The sequence below is a fragment of the Arachis hypogaea genome, chromosome 6 (assembly GCF_003086295.3).
Source record: "Arachis hypogaea cultivar Tifrunner chromosome 6, arahy.Tifrunner.gnm2.J5K5, whole genome shotgun sequence".
Classification (NCBI taxonomy): Eukaryota; Viridiplantae; Streptophyta; class Magnoliopsida; order Fabales; family Fabaceae; genus Arachis; species Arachis hypogaea.
Window position 1 is genome coordinate 86191924 of NC_092041.1, and position 18269 is coordinate 86210192.

At 34.8% G+C, this 18269-nt stretch overlaps 1 protein-coding gene and 1 non-coding gene across 5 annotated transcripts; both read right to left on the bottom strand.

Annotated features, from left to right (window-relative positions):
- Positions 1-4: 4 nt before the first annotated feature.
- On the bottom strand, positions 5-6817 carry LOC112696829 (vacuolar lysine transporter YPQ1). Of its 4 annotated transcripts, none has more exons than XR_011862415.1 (14): positions 6738-6817; positions 5300-5536; positions 5099-5141; positions 4319-4345; positions 4117-4206; positions 3676-3839; positions 3079-3247; positions 2870-2992; positions 2391-2504; positions 2020-2063; positions 1885-1943; positions 1640-1730; positions 1007-1095; positions 5-359 (listed from the first exon to the last, which is right to left on the bottom strand). XR_011862415.1 is itself a non-coding variant. In XM_025749721.3 (14 exons), the coding sequence occupies exons 2-13, from the start codon at positions 5491-5493 to the stop codon at positions 1021-1023; spliced, it is 1170 nt and encodes a 389-aa protein (XP_025605506.1). In that variant the 5' UTR covers positions 5494-5536; positions 6738-6817; the 3' UTR covers positions 5-359; positions 1007-1020. The 4 variants fall into 4 exon arrangements, 2 of the variants coding, with proteins under 2 accessions (XP_025605506.1, XP_025605507.1); XM_025749721.3 differs by having other exon boundaries at positions 2043-2063; XM_025749722.3 differs by lacking the exon at positions 6738-6817 and adding an exon at positions 5752-5873 and having other exon boundaries at positions 2043-2063.
- Positions 6818-16344: 9527 nt separating this feature from the next.
- Positions 16345-16448, bottom strand: LOC112700603 (small nucleolar RNA R71). Its single transcript, XR_003153508.1, has one exon. It is a non-coding gene; the product is annotated as a small nucleolar RNA R71 (small nucleolar RNA).
- Positions 16449-18269: the final 1821 nt, after the last annotated feature.

Here is an 18269-nt window from a genome sequence, read left to right on the forward strand (position 1 = left end):
AGGATTACTTTCAACGGAAACATGTGTACCTAAGAAGAATAGTGTAAATTCCAAAGTAAACTTCACAAAATTACAAGCATTTTTTCCACAATCCGCAGTAGGCAAATATTGATGCTAAATTGCTAAGTAATCAAACACATCCTGGTTGAACAAAGAAAAGTAACCATGAGGTTTCATTATAGTAAAGCATTTTATATTGTCTAAAACTATCAAAGTATAAAATGTCAATCTATTGATCAAATAAAAGAGACATTTCCTTTTCTGTTTCTGGCGTTCTGGCTAACAAGTATCGATCGGCTAAGTGGACATTGCAAGATTGCTATGAACATCTATGTCAGAATGATGCCGGAACAAATTACCTACATTAATGGTCAAATCAAGAGAATTAAAAAATAAGCCAAGACAAACATTATTTAGCAGAGTAAGATTTCACAATTAACATGTAAAGAAGTGTTTCCGCACTTAAGCATTTATTTGGGTTTAGTGTAAGAAAATTATAAGTAACGCGAGTGAACTGTGCTTAGACGCTTCGTAAAACCGCACCGATCTACGTTCTTAGGCAAACAACGGCCAAATAGAACCATTTTCTGTATTATTACGATAATATATACAGATTCCTGATTCATCCAAATAGCACTAAACTAGTGGCACTGAAACCAAACTGTATATTCTTATGTTTATTAACTGCCAGCATATGATATGATGAAGATATATTATACAGTGTTCTGGAAGAATAAAACTTTGATGTAGTTGTGAACTCTATGGTTTCTCATCTTCATCCAACTGAGACACTGTCCATTTCTTTCATTTTCTTTAGATTAAGACAATAAAAACTTCAAACATTTAAAGCTAATGGAACCATGACTGTCATTAGTATAATTGAACCCTTACTTAATCTTGGCAGCCTCAATACTACCACTGAAAGAAGATAATAATTGAAGAGATTAGGAGCACAAATACAATGCACATACATAGAGAGAGAGAGAGAGAGAGAGAGAGAGAGAACCTGTTTCTTCCTCTTTAAGCAACAGTCAGAGGTTTATAATCACTCTGAGGAGAGCTCCAAAAGCGGAAATACATAAATTGCATCAAAATCTACAAAATATTATCAAGGTCAACCACATCAATCCCTTTTGTCTGCAAACATTTTTGTTCATGGCTCAGTTGGAATATTATTCTATTTGTCTTTTTGCGTGTGTGTGTGTGTGTTTTTGTTCAATTAAACCAAAGAGCTATGTATTCTCTTTTCTTTTCTGTAACAGCATATTCTTCTTAATTCAAATGAAAAGAAAAGATACAGATAAGGGGGAAAGGGGAAAAAAAGAGGGAGGGCAGGGGGAATATTTTCATACGACCTTAGATTTAATATTAATTCTCACCACTTTTCAATGTGTTTCTGTAAGGCTGAAATAATAAACATACGTAACTTTCCAACTTAATTAGCTAAACTCCAAATTATCTTGTTCATCCTACTGCAATTGCATATTGCAAAAGCTGCAATGTCCGCAATCATGACAACGACGACTGCGACTGCATCCGCAACTTTAATTTAAAACCAGATCCTACTAATAACATGCCAAGAAGGATCCACTTTTCTCTAGCAAGATTTGTTATAAGATAAATTCACAGAAAAGGATACAAAGCCATCTAGAAGGACACATCCTCCTGCATCCACTAGCCATGGTAGATTTGGTTTGATTCTTGACCATTCCAAGCTGATCACAAGTATGCTAAAATAAAAGAAAAAGAAAAAGGAAAAGAAAAAAGATGTTCATGTTCTTTCAGCATATGTGATAATTTAATCCTATCCTTTATTTTTTGGCTGGCCAAATTCATTGGTACTAAGATTTAAATTAGAGAAGATAATATAAACCAGAAGCATACCTTCCAACATAAGTGGCATTCCCCATTAAAGCAAAAAGAAACATCAAAGGATTGAGGCCCTGTATATTATAATTGGAAATTTAGATTCTGCAATGTTAGTTAATTGATTCCGGTTCATACATAAAGAATCTCAACCTTAATAGTTAAGAGTCCCTAACCTCAGCATGACCTCTTCTGATCTGAAAAAGATTGATGAGAATTTTGTGTCACTATAACTAATCAGACCATGATCTATCTTATCATTAGCACATAAAAATAAAAGGCAGCCCGGTGCACAAGCATCCACGTTAACGCAGGGTCCGGGAAAGGGCCTCAACAAAGGGTGTAATATACGCAGCCTAACCTGATAATTACATCAGTGGTTGTTTCCACTGCTTGAAACCCGTGACCTTGAGGTCACATGGAGACAACTCAACCGTTGCTCCAAGGCTCCCCTTCATTAGCACATATAAATAATTTTAAATATAAAAAAATTTCAACCAAAGGCAGTAGAAAATATAACTCACATTCAGACATATTTGAGGCAGCCTTCCACCCAAATATATAAATGTCATTGCCCAACCAAGTAAGGTCCCGAGGCTTCCTGCTAAACCTTCTTCTAGCATCTGCTCGCCACCAACCTTCATTTGCAGAAAGAATTTATTACCGATAGGATAAGTGAAATCCCTTTGTTTTTCTTTTGACATATTTGAAAGTTGAAAATCAATGAGCTTAGATGCTGCTTAAAATTGAATTTTAGTCATTCAGAGAAATATTGTCATTCACCCTGAGTTGTGACACATAAATTTACTAAAAAGTTGTCAGCAATACTAGAATTCAGAGAACCTAGAGATAGAAAGAGAAATGGATATTAGGGTCTTTACACTACTGAGTCAGTTATGACTCTGTTATAGTGACAGTTGTCAGTAACTGTCAATTCTGTTATGAACAGTATTCTAACACTGCAGTCCCTACACTGCACCTCCAATTCTATTAAATGCATTACCTGAAAGAGCTTTCTTCCAACATAAATCACAACTTCTTGTCTTGGGTTGGAGATCAAGGGGTCAATTCTTCTATCCAGTGATTGAAGGAAGTTGATAGCACCAAGAAAAGTTAATGTTGACACCTGAACCAAGCTTAGATGGGATTATATTTCAATATTAGCACTGTGGCAGTTATATACAATTGAGGTGGGATAAATAGACTGTTTACCAAACAAAAAGTACTCTTGATCTTTATAGCTGGCGCAGATTGTCGGATGGCAGCTGAACCGAGCAGACCCTCATGTATGGAGCCTACATAAGAGGATGTTGGTGATGCTCTTTGGGCTAAGACAGATCCTGCTGTTGGTGTAAAACTCTTAGACAAATATCTTGCTGACCTAATTTATTCAAAACAACATAAGCTTATCAATAACAAGTTTTCAATATTTCAAGCAACATTTTGCTTGTAGATCACTAAGAACACATAACACACTATTAATAACAAATAATGTGCTCCGTTTTAATCCTATCTCTTTGTGACATATATAAGGATTAGAATAGGATCAACTTTTCCCTGCATTGACTACTTGAACAAATCACTAACCATGTAATTCCTAAATGATCCTCTAAAATGAAAGATATCTTGATTTTAAACTTATATAACTCCTTGAAACCCAAATTTTCAAATTATATACTGCCCAAGATTGATGGAATCAGACATAATCATGTATAAAAGAACAACAAACTGATAGGGAGATTCAGGTTGACCAAGAAGTTAAAGCACAAGAATGCATTCGAGTAGATTTAAAGGAGAAGGATTAGTTACTGGTAGAATAATTCTGAATTGGGACTTTGAGGTTGTCCTGGAAAAGGAATAGGAGAACTCATTTTAGCACCATCACTGAAATCATCATATTCATCATTATGCTCAGCATCACTAGCTTTTTGCTCTGCACTGTTGCTTCGTCTAAATATTTCTGATGTCTCAGGCTGCCCATAGGAAATTAAAAGAATCTGTTATCCCACAAACTTCCCCAAAATAGTGTAGTTATGACATAGTATGTTGTTACTGAACAACATTTTCCAACCACTTCGTATGATCTAATACTCTTATTCTGTCATTTAGACATTTACTGTGTTTGCTTCTATTCACATTTCTTAAGAGATCTCAACTTTTCTTTTTCCAGTTTTGGAAAGGTAATGATGATCAGCAAACACATACAAGATGAAATGTTAACATGCAATCATAAAAGTAAGAAGTTTGCACCTCGTGCTGTCTCTTGTACTTTTGTCCATGATATATGTGCTCATAATAAATGGTTTGCGAACCAAGTGCAATGGTTATTATGGTATAAAGCTGCATATTAATACATCATGAGAAAGGTCACATAAACTAGCTGAGGCTGCAAAAGGCATATTAAAATAAAAATTAATTTCATAATCCCTTGGTCTTCATCTAGAATACTTACCACTGCCACATATAACTGAGTTGGAAGCTGCACCAGATAAAATGAAAGCAATCACTAAGCATGAATTTAAGTATGATCAATTATGGATTGCCATTTGGCGGGCATACGATATACTATAGATTCAGCAAGAACACCATTCAGAAAATGGATACACAAAAACTTATGATAATCCTGACAGTATGGGCAGCATAATCACACATGCAGTTGGATTAAATTTAAAATCTCAAACATGAATATGATACAACTTATAACAAACAAGAGCTACTTCTAAGTATTACTTTTAAGTAAACTAGTATTTTCCCAAGAAAAGCCAAGAGTTCAAAATGAAAGTAGTATTCCTTTGCAAACTAGTAATTATCTGAGAGTTTTAGATAAAGACTGTTGGTGTGCTGGAACTAAAGTGAACTGAAATAGTTGTATTATACTAGGAGTGTATCCTTGGTTTATTTGTCTGAACACACAGACACAATACTGAAAGTCTTCTCTCCGCCTATCTCTTTCAACAGTAATGAGTATTTTTTTTGGAGAAAAGATTTTCGGTTATCATGTTAAATATGTAGAGTGTTTTCAGAAAAATGTCAAATACAAAAGATTTAATGTCTAGTGTTATCATCAAAGATACATTTTTCACCATAAGTAAGAAAAATATCTAGTGAGACAAGTAAGAAATCCAGTACTGTTGATGTGACTCTATTCAGGAAAATAGAGCAAACTCTTAAGCTTATCGCTCCAACATACAGGCTACTTGTTATAGCATTACAAGAAAAAATAAACACTCACAGTTGCAGGCTCAAGAATGCATCCCAAGAGGTTGAAGATATCTCTGCCAGTAAAAAATAAACTGAATCAGAATACTGAGATTCATCTCACACCACATGTGTAGTGTAGATTCAAATAATAGACCAGCAGAAACACAGTAGATTAAATATGAGTGGTTAATAACTTAATAGCTACAAAGAATAAAGTTAATAGTTAATTTACCCGATTACCCATGTGAACAAGAAAGTGAGAGAGAGACCCTTAGCAGATTTTGCAGTGTAGTTTGTGATTATTTGAGGTATCTCAGCAATAACCCAAACAATGACACTGATTACACCTAAAATGTAAGAAGCTGTCTCCCTTGTACTGCTGCTCATGTGGTATAGAGAGAAGCCCTCTAAGGCTCTCATAGTCATTGTTGCGTCAAATTAGAGGAACCTTGTTTGTTTCTCCACAATCCTGAAAACCAGGTGAAGAAGGGAACATAATAAATCAGCAGCACAGAATCTTCTTTGAATATAGCACTAATCTAATCACATGAAAGTTGACTCATATTTGCTGCATAACAAGCCAAAAATGTGCCAAATAAAATAAAACAGCATACAACCTTGGCAATAAACTATAATCAAGCAATAATATATAATATAAAAGGAATCTTGAGTAATAATGCTTACCTTTTGCAAAGTAAGAAAGCTATAAAGGTGTTTTAATTTGTGTTTTGATTTTGTATGTTTTTCCTTTTTAGAATTTTGTTACCTGTCTTTATATTCTATTTTTTTCACTCTTTCCTTTACAAAATCCTGAAAGTAAAAGATACAAAAGCAAAACCGGAAAATATTTTCACAAAGCAAACTATTGCATGTCATTACTTAGAACTTGTTTGGGTGAGCTTCTAAGAAAAGATCTTTTTTCGAGTTGTCTTTTTCTAAAAGATCTTATGAAAAAGTAAAAGTAATTTTATGTTTGGATATCTCATGTAAAAATATCTTTTTATCTATCAATTATGTTTTGGTATAATAATATAAAAGTACCCTATTAATACCATAATTGTGACACCAATTATCATACATGGTGGAATCAACTATATAAATCAAATCATGATATTATATGTTATCATAAATGATATTTACATGTAAATCATATTCAAAGACGTAAATGATCCCGTATGAATACAAAAATATGGAAAAATTTTTAGCATAGCACAAACCATAAACTAACAGAGAAGAAGGTGCAACAAAAAAGATAATAAAATGTTATTACTTATCTCAAATAGTGTGATATTTCTGGAGGCATTGGTAACCGAAAAAAAAAAGCAATTAAGGCGTAGGAGATAAAAGTATCTGGAAAGGAGTACAATATTCTCAAGCTGAAGCATCCATTATTATAGGTTTCTACTTTACGAATTGCTTTGGTGTTATTTATAAGATGAACCAAATTGCGAAGCAAATTGAAGTTTGTACCCAAAAATCCTAAAGGGGATAATCAAAGAAGAATATAGATTGAAATTCAAATGCAACAATTAAACATAGGGGAAAAAAATCATGCAAACACAAGATTAGTAACATGATGAAATGAGCGTTAACAGAAAATTAATCGTTGTTGATAATAAATGATCCAATAATGCGTACAATGCATGCACAGGGGAAAATGAACTCCATACCCAGAAAGAAAGGAACGACGCAAAATAATGGAGTTGCTTACCGACCTCAGCAGTCAGGGTTTATAATAAGTCCCGAAAATTATTAGAAGATACCAAATAAGTCCCGAAAATTATTAATATGTTTAAATTATTAATATTGTTTATAGAAAAGTATAAGAAAACAATAAGAATACAACAATAGAGTAAAAAAAATTAAAATCATAAATTATATTATTTATTAATTATTTTTAATTTTAAATTTTAAAATTAAAAAAAAAAGATTAACAAAGTGTGTGTTTGGATTACCGTTTGTAAACGGAGGTTTGTATAAAATTGATTTTGTAAAAGTGATTTTGATCAAAAGTGAGTTAGTATTAACGTGGTTTATGTTTGGTAATTTTTATTCAAAATGGATTATAGTAAACTAAATATTGTTTGGATTACATTATTCAAAATCACTTTTAGATAGAAAATTACAAAAAAGGACATGAGTTTAAATAATTATTTTATGTTATCTTATAATTTTATTTTAAATATTTAAATAAATTTTAATATTTTTTTAGTATTATCAATATTCTTTAGTACTCTAATAGAATTAATAGAATCATAATACAAAGTAAAAAAAATATTCTATACAAAAAAGAAATAACAATAACAGTAAAAGAACTCATATAAAAAAACAGAAGTTTTATAAAAAATAATATGCATAAGAAAGTATTAAAAAGATATATTATAAAAAAGAAAATAATAAATATATGAATAATAAAGGGTATAATTGGTAGATAGAACATAAAGTTTAATCCAACGTGAAAAACTGAACGGAAAAGCTAGAATTTTTAGCTTTTGATAAACGTGGGTTGAAGATAAAAATCACTTCTACGTTTACAGAATAAAACCATTGCCAAACATGAAGATGAAGCGTTCAAGGAGCTCAAACGAGCTTTTCTCTTCTCCAACGTAAATCCAAACACACCCTAAACTAAGGTTTGGTTTGGTAAAACTTTTTGAAAAGGTGTTTCTGCTTTTTATAAGCTCAAACTCCTCATTTTGTGTTTGGTAAATAAAAAAGATCATGTGTTTGTGCTTGATTTAATACTTGCATTTATGTCTATTATAGTATTTTTAAATTTTAAAAGCTATTTTACTAAACACAATTGATGTTACTTATAAGCTATTCTTTATTTGATTTACCAAACATAAATGCTACAACTTTTAAAAAGTCATCTTTTAAAAGTTAACTTTTATAAGCTACTTTTGAAAAGTAAAAGTTTTACCAAACTAAGCCTAAGAGTCCTGTTAGGGAAGACTATTTGTACAAATGGGCTATTGCGTTACAAAACATCTTCCCAAAAGCTTAAACTGATTTTGGGGTTCACAAAAGATCAAATTTTTGACCTTTTAGATCTAGAGCTCTAATACCATGTCATGATACCACTCATCCCAAAAGCTTCATCTGATGGAAAAAGGTAACACTAATGGTTATATCTCTAATACTCCCTAAACCTCCATTGTACACATTGTACCAATATTCCATTGGCTCCTCATACTTTCACTTAAACTAAATCACAATTGGCACTGTTACTCTCAACTTCACGCTAATTTACCATTCTCCATTTGTGATTTTCGGTCCGCAGACTCACCCTTGGTGCCGTTGCACTTTCTTGTTATCTGGTCCAATGTCGCCCAGCCTCCCGTCACTATAGCCCAGCTTCCCGCCGAAGCCTCTCCTCTTCCCGCCGAAGCCTCTCCTCATCCCGCTTGCCGTAGCAACGTCAGATCGCTCCGCGGTAACACCATGTATCCTCCTTTCCGCTGCCAGCCGTGCAGACCTCATCACAGCCCTCACCTTCACCGTCGCAGCCTCACCTTGCGCAGCAGTTCCGTTGACATCCAGGGGCATACGTAGCAACATTTTCATATGTGCATCACCCTCACATGCACGTAAATGGAGTCCATCCCTCCGTAGCCACACTCGTGCATTCCTTTGCTACAATAGCCCCGGCTGTGCCGACGCCACCACAGCCCCCCTACCGACACCGTCGTAGCCTCACCATGCATGGTAGTTTCCTTCGCAGACACAGCCACACCCGCGCCTTCTTCCTCGTGTAACACCTTACCATACAGAGCCTTATATTTAAGTCATGCATGAGATAGAGGTGGTGAGGTATTATGACCTCTAAAGTAAAGTTATATATATATATTGAAAAAAATTTATAAATAGGAGCCTTTGAAGAAAATGGTAAAGCAAAATCGTTAAATCGAAAAGCGCAACAATCACGAAGCGATAAAGTAAACGAAGCAACGTAAAAGTAAGCTAACATGGATATAGACAAAAGAGGCTTCCAAGGTACAAATATCAAAGCTCAAAACTCGGCTCTCGAAGACTAAACCGGCCAGAGCACATAAATGTATATACATATATATAAGAGAACCCAAAAGAATCCCAAAATATAGAGTTACAAAACATGTTTCTCCAAAATAACCTCTAAGAGAAAGTTGATACATCATATATATAATAAGTGGAGATAATAAGAATCTATATAAGTACATATAACCAAAATAAAGTCCCAACAGCTCAAAGATCTTTGCTATCAAAAGCTTCCAGCATGCCTCAGCGAGGTGCCTCACGTCCTGCATCTGAAAATCACAAAATCCGCATGGAATGAGAACCGGAGGTTCTCAATTTGGTAACAGTGTCCACATATCTAACATATCATGTCTCGGGAAAGCTGACAACATTGAGAGTGCGTGCCGATTTCGAATCAATCAAAACAAGAATCAATTCGTTAGTAGCATAGTCAAAACCAATAATGAACTCTCACGGTCAAATGTTAAATTCAAATTAAAGTAACCGAGATCAAAAGTAACTCAACCTCGGGTCGTTCTCCCTAGGAATGCAATTGAAGTGTTATACGCTTTCGGTTGTTAGAAGAAAAGGGGGGCTTTGGAAATCAAAGAACTAAAGATTAAAAGAACTTAACAAATAAAGGAACTAAGGAATGATCAAAATTAGAATGAATGCAAGTAAAAAGGAAAACAAGATCAAAACTAGTGAAAATACTATAAATGTATAACGAAGCCTTGACTTGGAAATGAGGATCCAAGAAATCCTATCATCGCCATAACCACAACTATGGTAATTATCTTGAGTTAATCTCGCTTAGTTAACCCCAAACATCGAGGAGTAAGTCAAGCAAGTATAATTGACCTTAATCCATAAGTCCTAACCAACTTACCAAACTAGTTGATAAAAGCCTAGCTTTAATGGAAACAAGAGTCAACTAATTACCCAAGAATTATCACTAAATGTCGAACATTATGACTCTAGTATCCTAGGAACTCAAACCTCAAGTCAAGGTGTGAAAATCTACTCAAAAGTCATAATTGGCATTTTCACAAACACCTTGTGGGCATAAAAATAAAACATGGAACATTGCAAAGACAAATAAAAGCTATAACCAAATATTCACAAAACCAACTATAAACAAGTAATCAAGCATGTATAAAGTATAAAACATAAAATTCATCCATCAAAACTTCAAGAACTCAAAATTTCAAATATTAACAAGTAACTTGAACCAAAGAGAAATAAAAGCAAAAGTGATATAATTAAAAAGAAATTAAAGAGTACTTGACGATCTGATTTCTATCGGTAAAGAAATTCACAAATATAATCGCATTGTAAGTATAGTTTCTAAACCAACAGAAAATTCTTTCGTACAAAAGTTTTGGTTGTCACATAAGCAAATCCAATAAAATTTATAACCGAAGTATTCAAACCTCGGGTCATTTTCTCAAGGAATTGCAGGGAGATGTGTTTTATTATTGGTTATGGAAAATAGTATTGTTGGGTTTTTGAAAGGGTTGAACAAGAGAAATAAATTGCAAGAAAAATAAATTAATAATTAAGAAAATCTCTTGGCAAGGTATGAGAACTGGAAATCCTATCCTAGTTATCCTTATCAGGTGTGATGAGAATTGGATTTTGCTCCTACTTGATCAACCTCTAACTATGAAGGTATGTTAAGTGGATAAATCAATTTGATTCCTCAAGTCCTAGTCTTTCCCTTGGAAAGACTAGAGTTAGTGGAATCCAAATTAATTAGCAAAGAATTCCAATTTTCAGTCAACACCTCGAGTTTGATAAGTCAAGCATCACCAATTACTTAACCAAAGCCAAAAGTGTAAAAAGCTAAATAAAAATCATAAGTCTAAAATACCTCGATTTATATTAATAAAAAGAAATCAAATCTAACATGGAAAAGTTCATAAATTAAATTGGGAAAATAAATAAAAGGACATTGAACCTGGAAATTGAGAAGTAGGAATCCTAATCCTAATCCTAATCCTAAATCCTAAGAGATAGGAGAGAGCATCTCTCTCTAAAAACTACATCTAATCCTAAAATTATGAAGTATCAGCTTATGCTATGTCTCCCTTGAGTTTCTGCACGTTTCCTGGCTTTATTCTGTGTTTCTGGGCCAAAAACTGGATCAAAACGCAGCCCAAAATCGTCCTCAGTGTGTTCTGAATTTTCTGCAGATCGCGCATGTCACGCATACACGTCATTCACGCGTGCGCGTCATTCAGCGTTTTTCTTGCCACGCGTACGCGTCGTCCACACATTCGCGTCATCTGTGCAGACTCCAATACATGCGTTTGCATCAGGCACGCGAATGCGTCACTGTGATTTTCTCCATTTCACACGGTCGCGTGAGCCATGCGTCCGCGTCGGTGTTCGCTGGTCATCTCCTTAGTTTTTTGTGTTCCTTCCAGTTTTGCAAGCTTCCTCTACATTCTCTAAGCCATTCCTGTCCTATGAAGCCTGAAACACTTAACACATGGATCACGACATCGAATGGTATAAAGGAGAATTAAAATACGTAATGAAAAGATCTCTAGGAAGCAAGTTTTCAACCATAGAACTAAACTAGGAAGGAATTGTAAAGTCATGCAAATTATATGAATAAGTGAGCAAGAATTTGATAAAAACTACTCAGTTAAACACAATATAAACCATAAAATAGTGGTTTATCAACCTCTCCGCACTTAAACATTAGCATGTCATCATGCTTAGCTTAAGGAGATAAAACAAATGAGTAGGAAAAAGCAAGATTCATGCAATGAAACCTATGAATGTGAATGCAACTACATGCTAAGACGTCCCTATCTACTTGGTTAAAAGCAAACAAATTCTCCAAGACAAATAAAAACCAAATTCCACTAATTCAAATTATATAGTGAAAACAAGTAAACTTGTAAGAAGATAGCTCATGAAAGCAGGGAACATAGAATCAAGCACTGAACCCTTACTGGTAGTGTATATCACTCTAACTCTCAAGTGTCTAGGGTCAATCACTCTACTCTTCTCTAATCATGCTTTCTAAACAATGTTCTTCATCTAACCAATCAACAAATATTTAATGTATCAATGCAAATATCATGAGGTCTTTTCAAGGTTGTAATGGGGCTAAGGTAAGGGTGAGGGTATATATATATGGCTAAGTGAGCTATAAATTGAATCATTGAATAGCCTAAGCTCTCACCTAACACACACACATACACTCTATGTAACTCTAATTTCATGCCTAGCTACCCATAATTCTTACTTTTGTATCACATACTCATGTACCAAATATTTCTTTAATTTCACCACATATGCATTGATCTTTCATTAAACTTAGCATTGGGGTAATTTTGTCCCCTATTTATTTATTTATATTATATATATTTTTTTCTTCTTTTTTTTTGAAAATATACAAGTAAACATAACATATCAATGCACATGGACTTTTAATTTTTTTGGTCTCACATGAGTAGGTACCCAAATTCCCAATATTAAAATAAATTAGAAACATGATTGATGAGCGGATAATTTATACGCTTTTTGGCATTGTTTTTATATAGTTTTTAGTGAGTTTGAGCTACTTTTAGGGATGTTTTCATTAGTTTTTATGTTAAATTCACATTTCTAGACTTTACTATGAGTTTGTGTGTTTTTCTGTGATTTCAGGTAAATTCTGGCTGAAATTGAGGGATTTGAGCAAAACTCTGAAGAAGGCTGACAAAAGGACTGCTGATGCTTTTGGAATCTGACCTCCCTGCACTCGAAATGGATTTTCTGGAGCTACAGATCTCCAATTGGTGCGCTCTCAACGGCGTTGGAAAGTAGACATCCAGGGCTTTCCAGCAATATATAATAGTCCATACTTTATTCAAAGAATGACGACGTAACTTGGCGTTGAACGCCAAGTACAAGCTGCTGTCTGGAGTTAAACGCCAGAAAAACGTCATGATCCGGAGTTGAACGCCCAAAACACGTCAAAACTCGGAGTTCAACTCCAAGAGAAGCCTCAGCTCGTGGATTGATCAAGCTCAGCCCAAGCATACACCAAGTGGGCCCCGGAAGTGGATTTATGCATCAATTACTTACTCATGTAAACCCTAGTAGCTAGTCTAGTATATATAGGACATTTATCTATTGTATTAGACATCTTTGGTCTCAGTTTTGTTTTATTCTTCATCTTAGGAGATCATTGATCACGTTAGGGGGGCTGGCCATTCGGCCATGCCTGAACCTCTTTTACTTATGTATTTTCAACGGTGGAGTTTCTGCACACCATAGATTAAGGGTGTGGAGCTCTGCTGTACCTCAAGTATTAATGCAATTCTATTTTCTTCTATTCAAATCTCTCTTATTCTTATTCCAAGATATTCATTCGTACCCAAGAACATGATGAATGTGATGATAAGTAACCCTCATTATCATTCTCACTTATGAACGCACGTGATTGACAACCACTTCCGTTCTACATGCAACAGAGCTTGAATGCGTATCTCTTAGATTCCCCAACAGAATCTTCGTGGTATAAGCTAGATAGATGGCGGCATTTATGAGGATCCGGAAAGTCTAACCTTGTCTGTGGTATTCCGAGTAGGATTCCGGTAATGAATGACTGTGACGTGCTTCAAACTTGCAAGTGCTGGGCGTTAGTGACAGACGCAAAAGAATCAAGGGATTCTATTCCAGTAGGCGCGGGAACCAACCAGTGATTAGCTGTACTGTGACAGAGTGCGTGAGCATTAGTTTTCACTGCGAGGATGGGATGTAGCCATCAACCATGGGTGATGCCTCCAGACGATTAGCCGTGCGAGTGACAGCCGCATAGGATCATTTTCCCGAGAGGATTGAAAGTAGCCACAGCTGATGGTGAACCCCTATACAAAGCTTGCCATGGAAAGGAGTAAGAAGGATTGAGTAGAAGCAGTAGGAGAGCAGGCATCCTTGGGTCATACAGCATCTCCATTCGCTTGTCTGAAATTCTCACCAATGAATCTGCATAAGTCTTCTATCTCTTTATTTATTTCTACTTTCTTATCTTTATTTGCGAAAACCCATAAACCATTTTAATCTGCCTAACTGAGATTTGCAAGGTGACCATAGCTTGCTTCATACCAACAATCTCTGTGGGATCGACCCTTACTCACGTAAGGTTTATTACTTGGACGACCCAGTACACTTGCGGGTTAGTTGAACGGAGTTGTGAATTTAACCAAGAGCCACAATAGTTTTTGTGTATATGCCAAAGAGCCAATACTGATGATCACAATTTCGTCCACCAAGTTTTTGGCGCCGTTGCCGGGGATTGTTCGAGTATGGACAACTGACGGTTCATCTTGTTGCTCAGATTAGGTAATTTTCTTTTCAAAAATCTTTTTCAAAAATTTTTTCTTTTATTTTTCGTTTTTCCAAAAATATTTTCGAAAAAAAATAATGAAAATACAAAAAAAATCATAAAATCATAAAAATCAAAAATATTTTGTGTTTCTTGTTTGAGTCTTGTGTTAATTTTTAAGTTTGGTGTCAATTGCATGCTTTTAAAATTTTTCTTGCATTTTTTCGAAAATCTCATGCATTCATAGTGTTCTTCATGATCTTCAAGTTGTTCTTGACAAGTCTTCTTGTTTGATCTTGATGAATTCTTGTTTAGTGTTGTTTGTTGTTTTTCATGTGCATTTTTGCATTCATATTTTCCATGCATTAAAAATTTCTAAGTTTGGTGTCTTGCATGTTTTCTTTGCATCAAAATTTTTCAAAATTATGTTCTTGATGTTCATCATGATCTTCATAGTGTTCTTGGTGTTCATCTTGACATTCATAGCATTCTTGCATACATCTTGTGTCTTGATCCAAAATTTTCATGTTTTGGGTCATTTTTGTGTTTTTCTTTAAAAATTTAAAAATCAAAAATATCTTTTCCTTATTTCCCTCCAAAATTTTGAAATTTTGGGTTGACTTGGTCAAAAATTTTTTAAAATTAGTTGTTTCTTACAAGTCAAGTCAAAATTTCAATTTTAAAAATCTTATCTTTTCAAAATCTTTTTCAAAAATCATATCTTTTTCATTTTTTTTATAAATTTCGAAAATTTCAAAAATCTTCTTCAAAATATTTTCAAAATCTTTTTCTTATCTTTATATCAAATTTTCGAAAATTAGCTAACAATTAATGTGATTGGTTCAAAAATTTGAAGTTTGTTACTTTCTTGTTAAGAAAGGTTCAATCTTTAAGTTCTAGAATCTTATCTTGTAGTTTCTTGTTAGTTAAATATTTTTTTAAAATTAAATCTTTTTCAAAATATCTTTTTCAAATATATCTTTTTATCTTTTATCTTATCTTTTTCAAAAATTTTATCTTTTTCAAAATTTGATTTCAAAATATCTTATCTAACTTCTTATCCTCTTATCTTTTTCAAAATTTGATTTCAAATCTTTTTTCAATCAACTAACTAACTTTTTGTTTGTTTCTTATCTTTTTCAAAACCACCTAACTACTTTTCCCTCTTTAATTTTCGAAAATACTAACCCCTTTTTCAAAATTTATTTTTGAAATTTCTCTTCTCTTCTCTTATTCTATTTAATTAATTAATTACTAACACCCCTCTTCACCTCTCTTCATCTAAGAATCCAAACTTCTTATATCCCTTGTATTTGGATTCTTCACCCCTTTCTTCTTCTACTAACATAAAGGAATCTCTATACTGTGACATAGAGGATTCCTCTTTCTTTTCTTGTTTTCTTCTCTTTCATATGAGCAGGAACAGGGAAAAAGGCACTCTTGTTGAAATTGATCCAGAACCTGAAAGGACTCTGAAGAGAAAATTAAGAGAAGCTAAATTACAACAATCCAGAAATAACCTTTCAGAAATTTTTGAACAGGAGAAGGAGATGGCAGCCGAAAATAATAATAATAATAATGCAAGGAGAATGCTTGGTGACTTCACAAAGCCAACGTCCAAGTTTGATGGAAGAAGCATCTCCATTCCTGCCATTGGAGCCAATAATTTTGAGCTGAAACCTCAGCTAGTTACCTTGATGCAACAAAACTGCAAGTTTTATGGACTTCCATCTGAAAATCCTTATCAGTTTTTAACTGAGTTCTTGCAGATCTGTGAGACTGTAAAAACAAATGGAGTTAATCCTGAAGTCTACAGACTCATGCTTTTCCCTTTTGCTGTAAGAGACAGAGCTAGAATATGGTTGGATTCACAACCTAAGGATAGTCTGGACTCCTGGGATAAGCTGGTCACTGCTTTCTTAGATAAATTCTTTCCTCCTCAAAAGCTGAGCAAGCTGAGAGTGGATGTTCAAACCTTCAAACAAAAAGATGGTGAATCCCTCTATGAAGCTTGGGAAAGATACAAGCAGTTGACCAAAAGATGTCCATCAGACATGTTTTCAGAATGGACTCTGTTAGATATATTCTATTATGGTCTATCTGAATTTTCGAAAATGTCATTGGACCATTCTGCAGGTGGATCTATTCACCTGAAGAAAACGCCTGAAGAGGCTCAAGAACTCATTGACATGGTTGCAAACAACCAGTTCATGTATACCTCTGAGAGGAATTCTGTGAATAATGGGATACCTCAGAAGAAAGGAGTTCTTGAAATTGATGCTCTAAATGCCATATTGGCTCAGAACAAAATGTTGACTTAACAGGTCAACATAATCTCTCAAAATCTGAATGGATTGCAACATGCATCCAACAGTACTAGAGAGGCAGCTTCTGAAGAAGCTTATGATCCTGAGAACCCTGCCATGGCAGAGGTTAATTATATGGGTGAACCTTATGGAAACACCTATAATCCATCATGGAGAAATCATCCAAATTTCTCCTGGAAGGATCAACAAAAGCCTCAACAAGGCTTTAACAATGGTGGACGCAATAGGCTGAGCAATAGTAAGCCATATCCATCATCTTCTCAGCAACAGACAGAGAATTCAGAACAAAACACTTCTAATTTAGCCAATATTGTCTCTGATCTGTCAAAGGCCACTTTCAGTTTCATGAATGAAACAAGATCCTCCATTAGAAATTTGGAGGCACAAGTGGGCCAGCTGAGTAAGAAAGTCATTGAAACTCCTCCCAGTATTCTCCCAAGCAATACAGAAGAAAATCCAAAAGGAGAGTGCAAGGCCATTGATGTGATCAATGTGGCCGAATGCACAAGGGAGGAGGAGGACGAAAATTCTAGTGAGGAAGACCTCCTGGGACGTCCTTCAAGCAAGAAGGAGTTTTCTATTAAAGAGGAATCTGAGGCTCATACAGAGACCATAGAGATTCCATTAAATCTCCTTCTGCCATTCATGAGCTCTGAAGATTATTCTTCCTCTGAAGAGGATGAAGATGTGACTGGAGAGCAAGTTGCTCAATATTTAGGAGCTATCATGAAGCTGAATGCCAAGTTGTTTGGTAATGAGACTTGGGAAAGTGAACCTCCCTTGCTCATTAGTGAACTAGATACTTGGATTCAGAAAACTCTACCTCAAAAGAAACAAGATCCTGGCAAGTTCTTAATACCTTGTACCATTGGCACCATGAGCTTTGAAAAAGCTCTATGTGATCTGGGATCAGGGATAAATCTGATGCCACTCTCTGTAATGGAGAAGCTAGGGATTATTGAGGTACAACCTGCCTTGTTCTCATTACAATTGGCAGACAAGTCCATGAGACAAGCTTATGGAATAGTAGAGGACGTGCTAGTAAAGGTTGAAGGCCTTTACATCCCTGCTGATTTCATAATCCTAGACACTAGGAAAGAAGATGATGAATGCATCATCCTAGGAAGACCTTTCCTAGCCACAGCAGGAGCTGTGATAGATGTCAATAGAGGTGAGTTAGTCCTTCAATTGAATGGGGACTACCTTGTGTTTAAAGCACATGGCCATCCCTCTGTGACAAAAGAGAGTAAGCAGGAAGAGCTTCTCTCAGTTCAGAGTCAAGAAGAGCACACACAGTCAAACTCTAAGTTTGGTGTTGTAAAGCCACAACCAAACTCTAAGTTTGGTGTTAAGACCCCATATCCAAACTCTAAGTTTGGTGTTGGCAACTATACAACATTGACCTGATCACCTTGTGGCTCCATGAGAGCCACTGTCAAGCTATTGACATTAAAGAAGCGCTTGTTGGGAGGCAACCCAATTTTATTTATCTAATTTTATTTTATTTTGTTTTAGTGTTATTTTTGTGTTTAATTAGGTACATGATCATG

Bases quoted from the DNA above. Each gene is read 5' to 3' on its own strand.
- LOC112696829 (XM_025749721.3), bottom strand. From the start codon at position 5,493: ATGACTATGAGAGCCTTAGAGGGCTTCTCTCTATACCACATGAGCAGC. The intron at 2,993-3,078 runs GTAAACAGTCTA...AGCTTGGTTCAG, and splicing joins TCAAGAGTACTTTTTGTTTG to GTGTCAACATTAACTTTTCT. The intron at 1,944-2,042 runs GTTAGGGACTCT...TATAATATACAG, and splicing joins TCAGAAGAGGTCATGCTGAG to GGCCTCAATCCTTTGATGTT.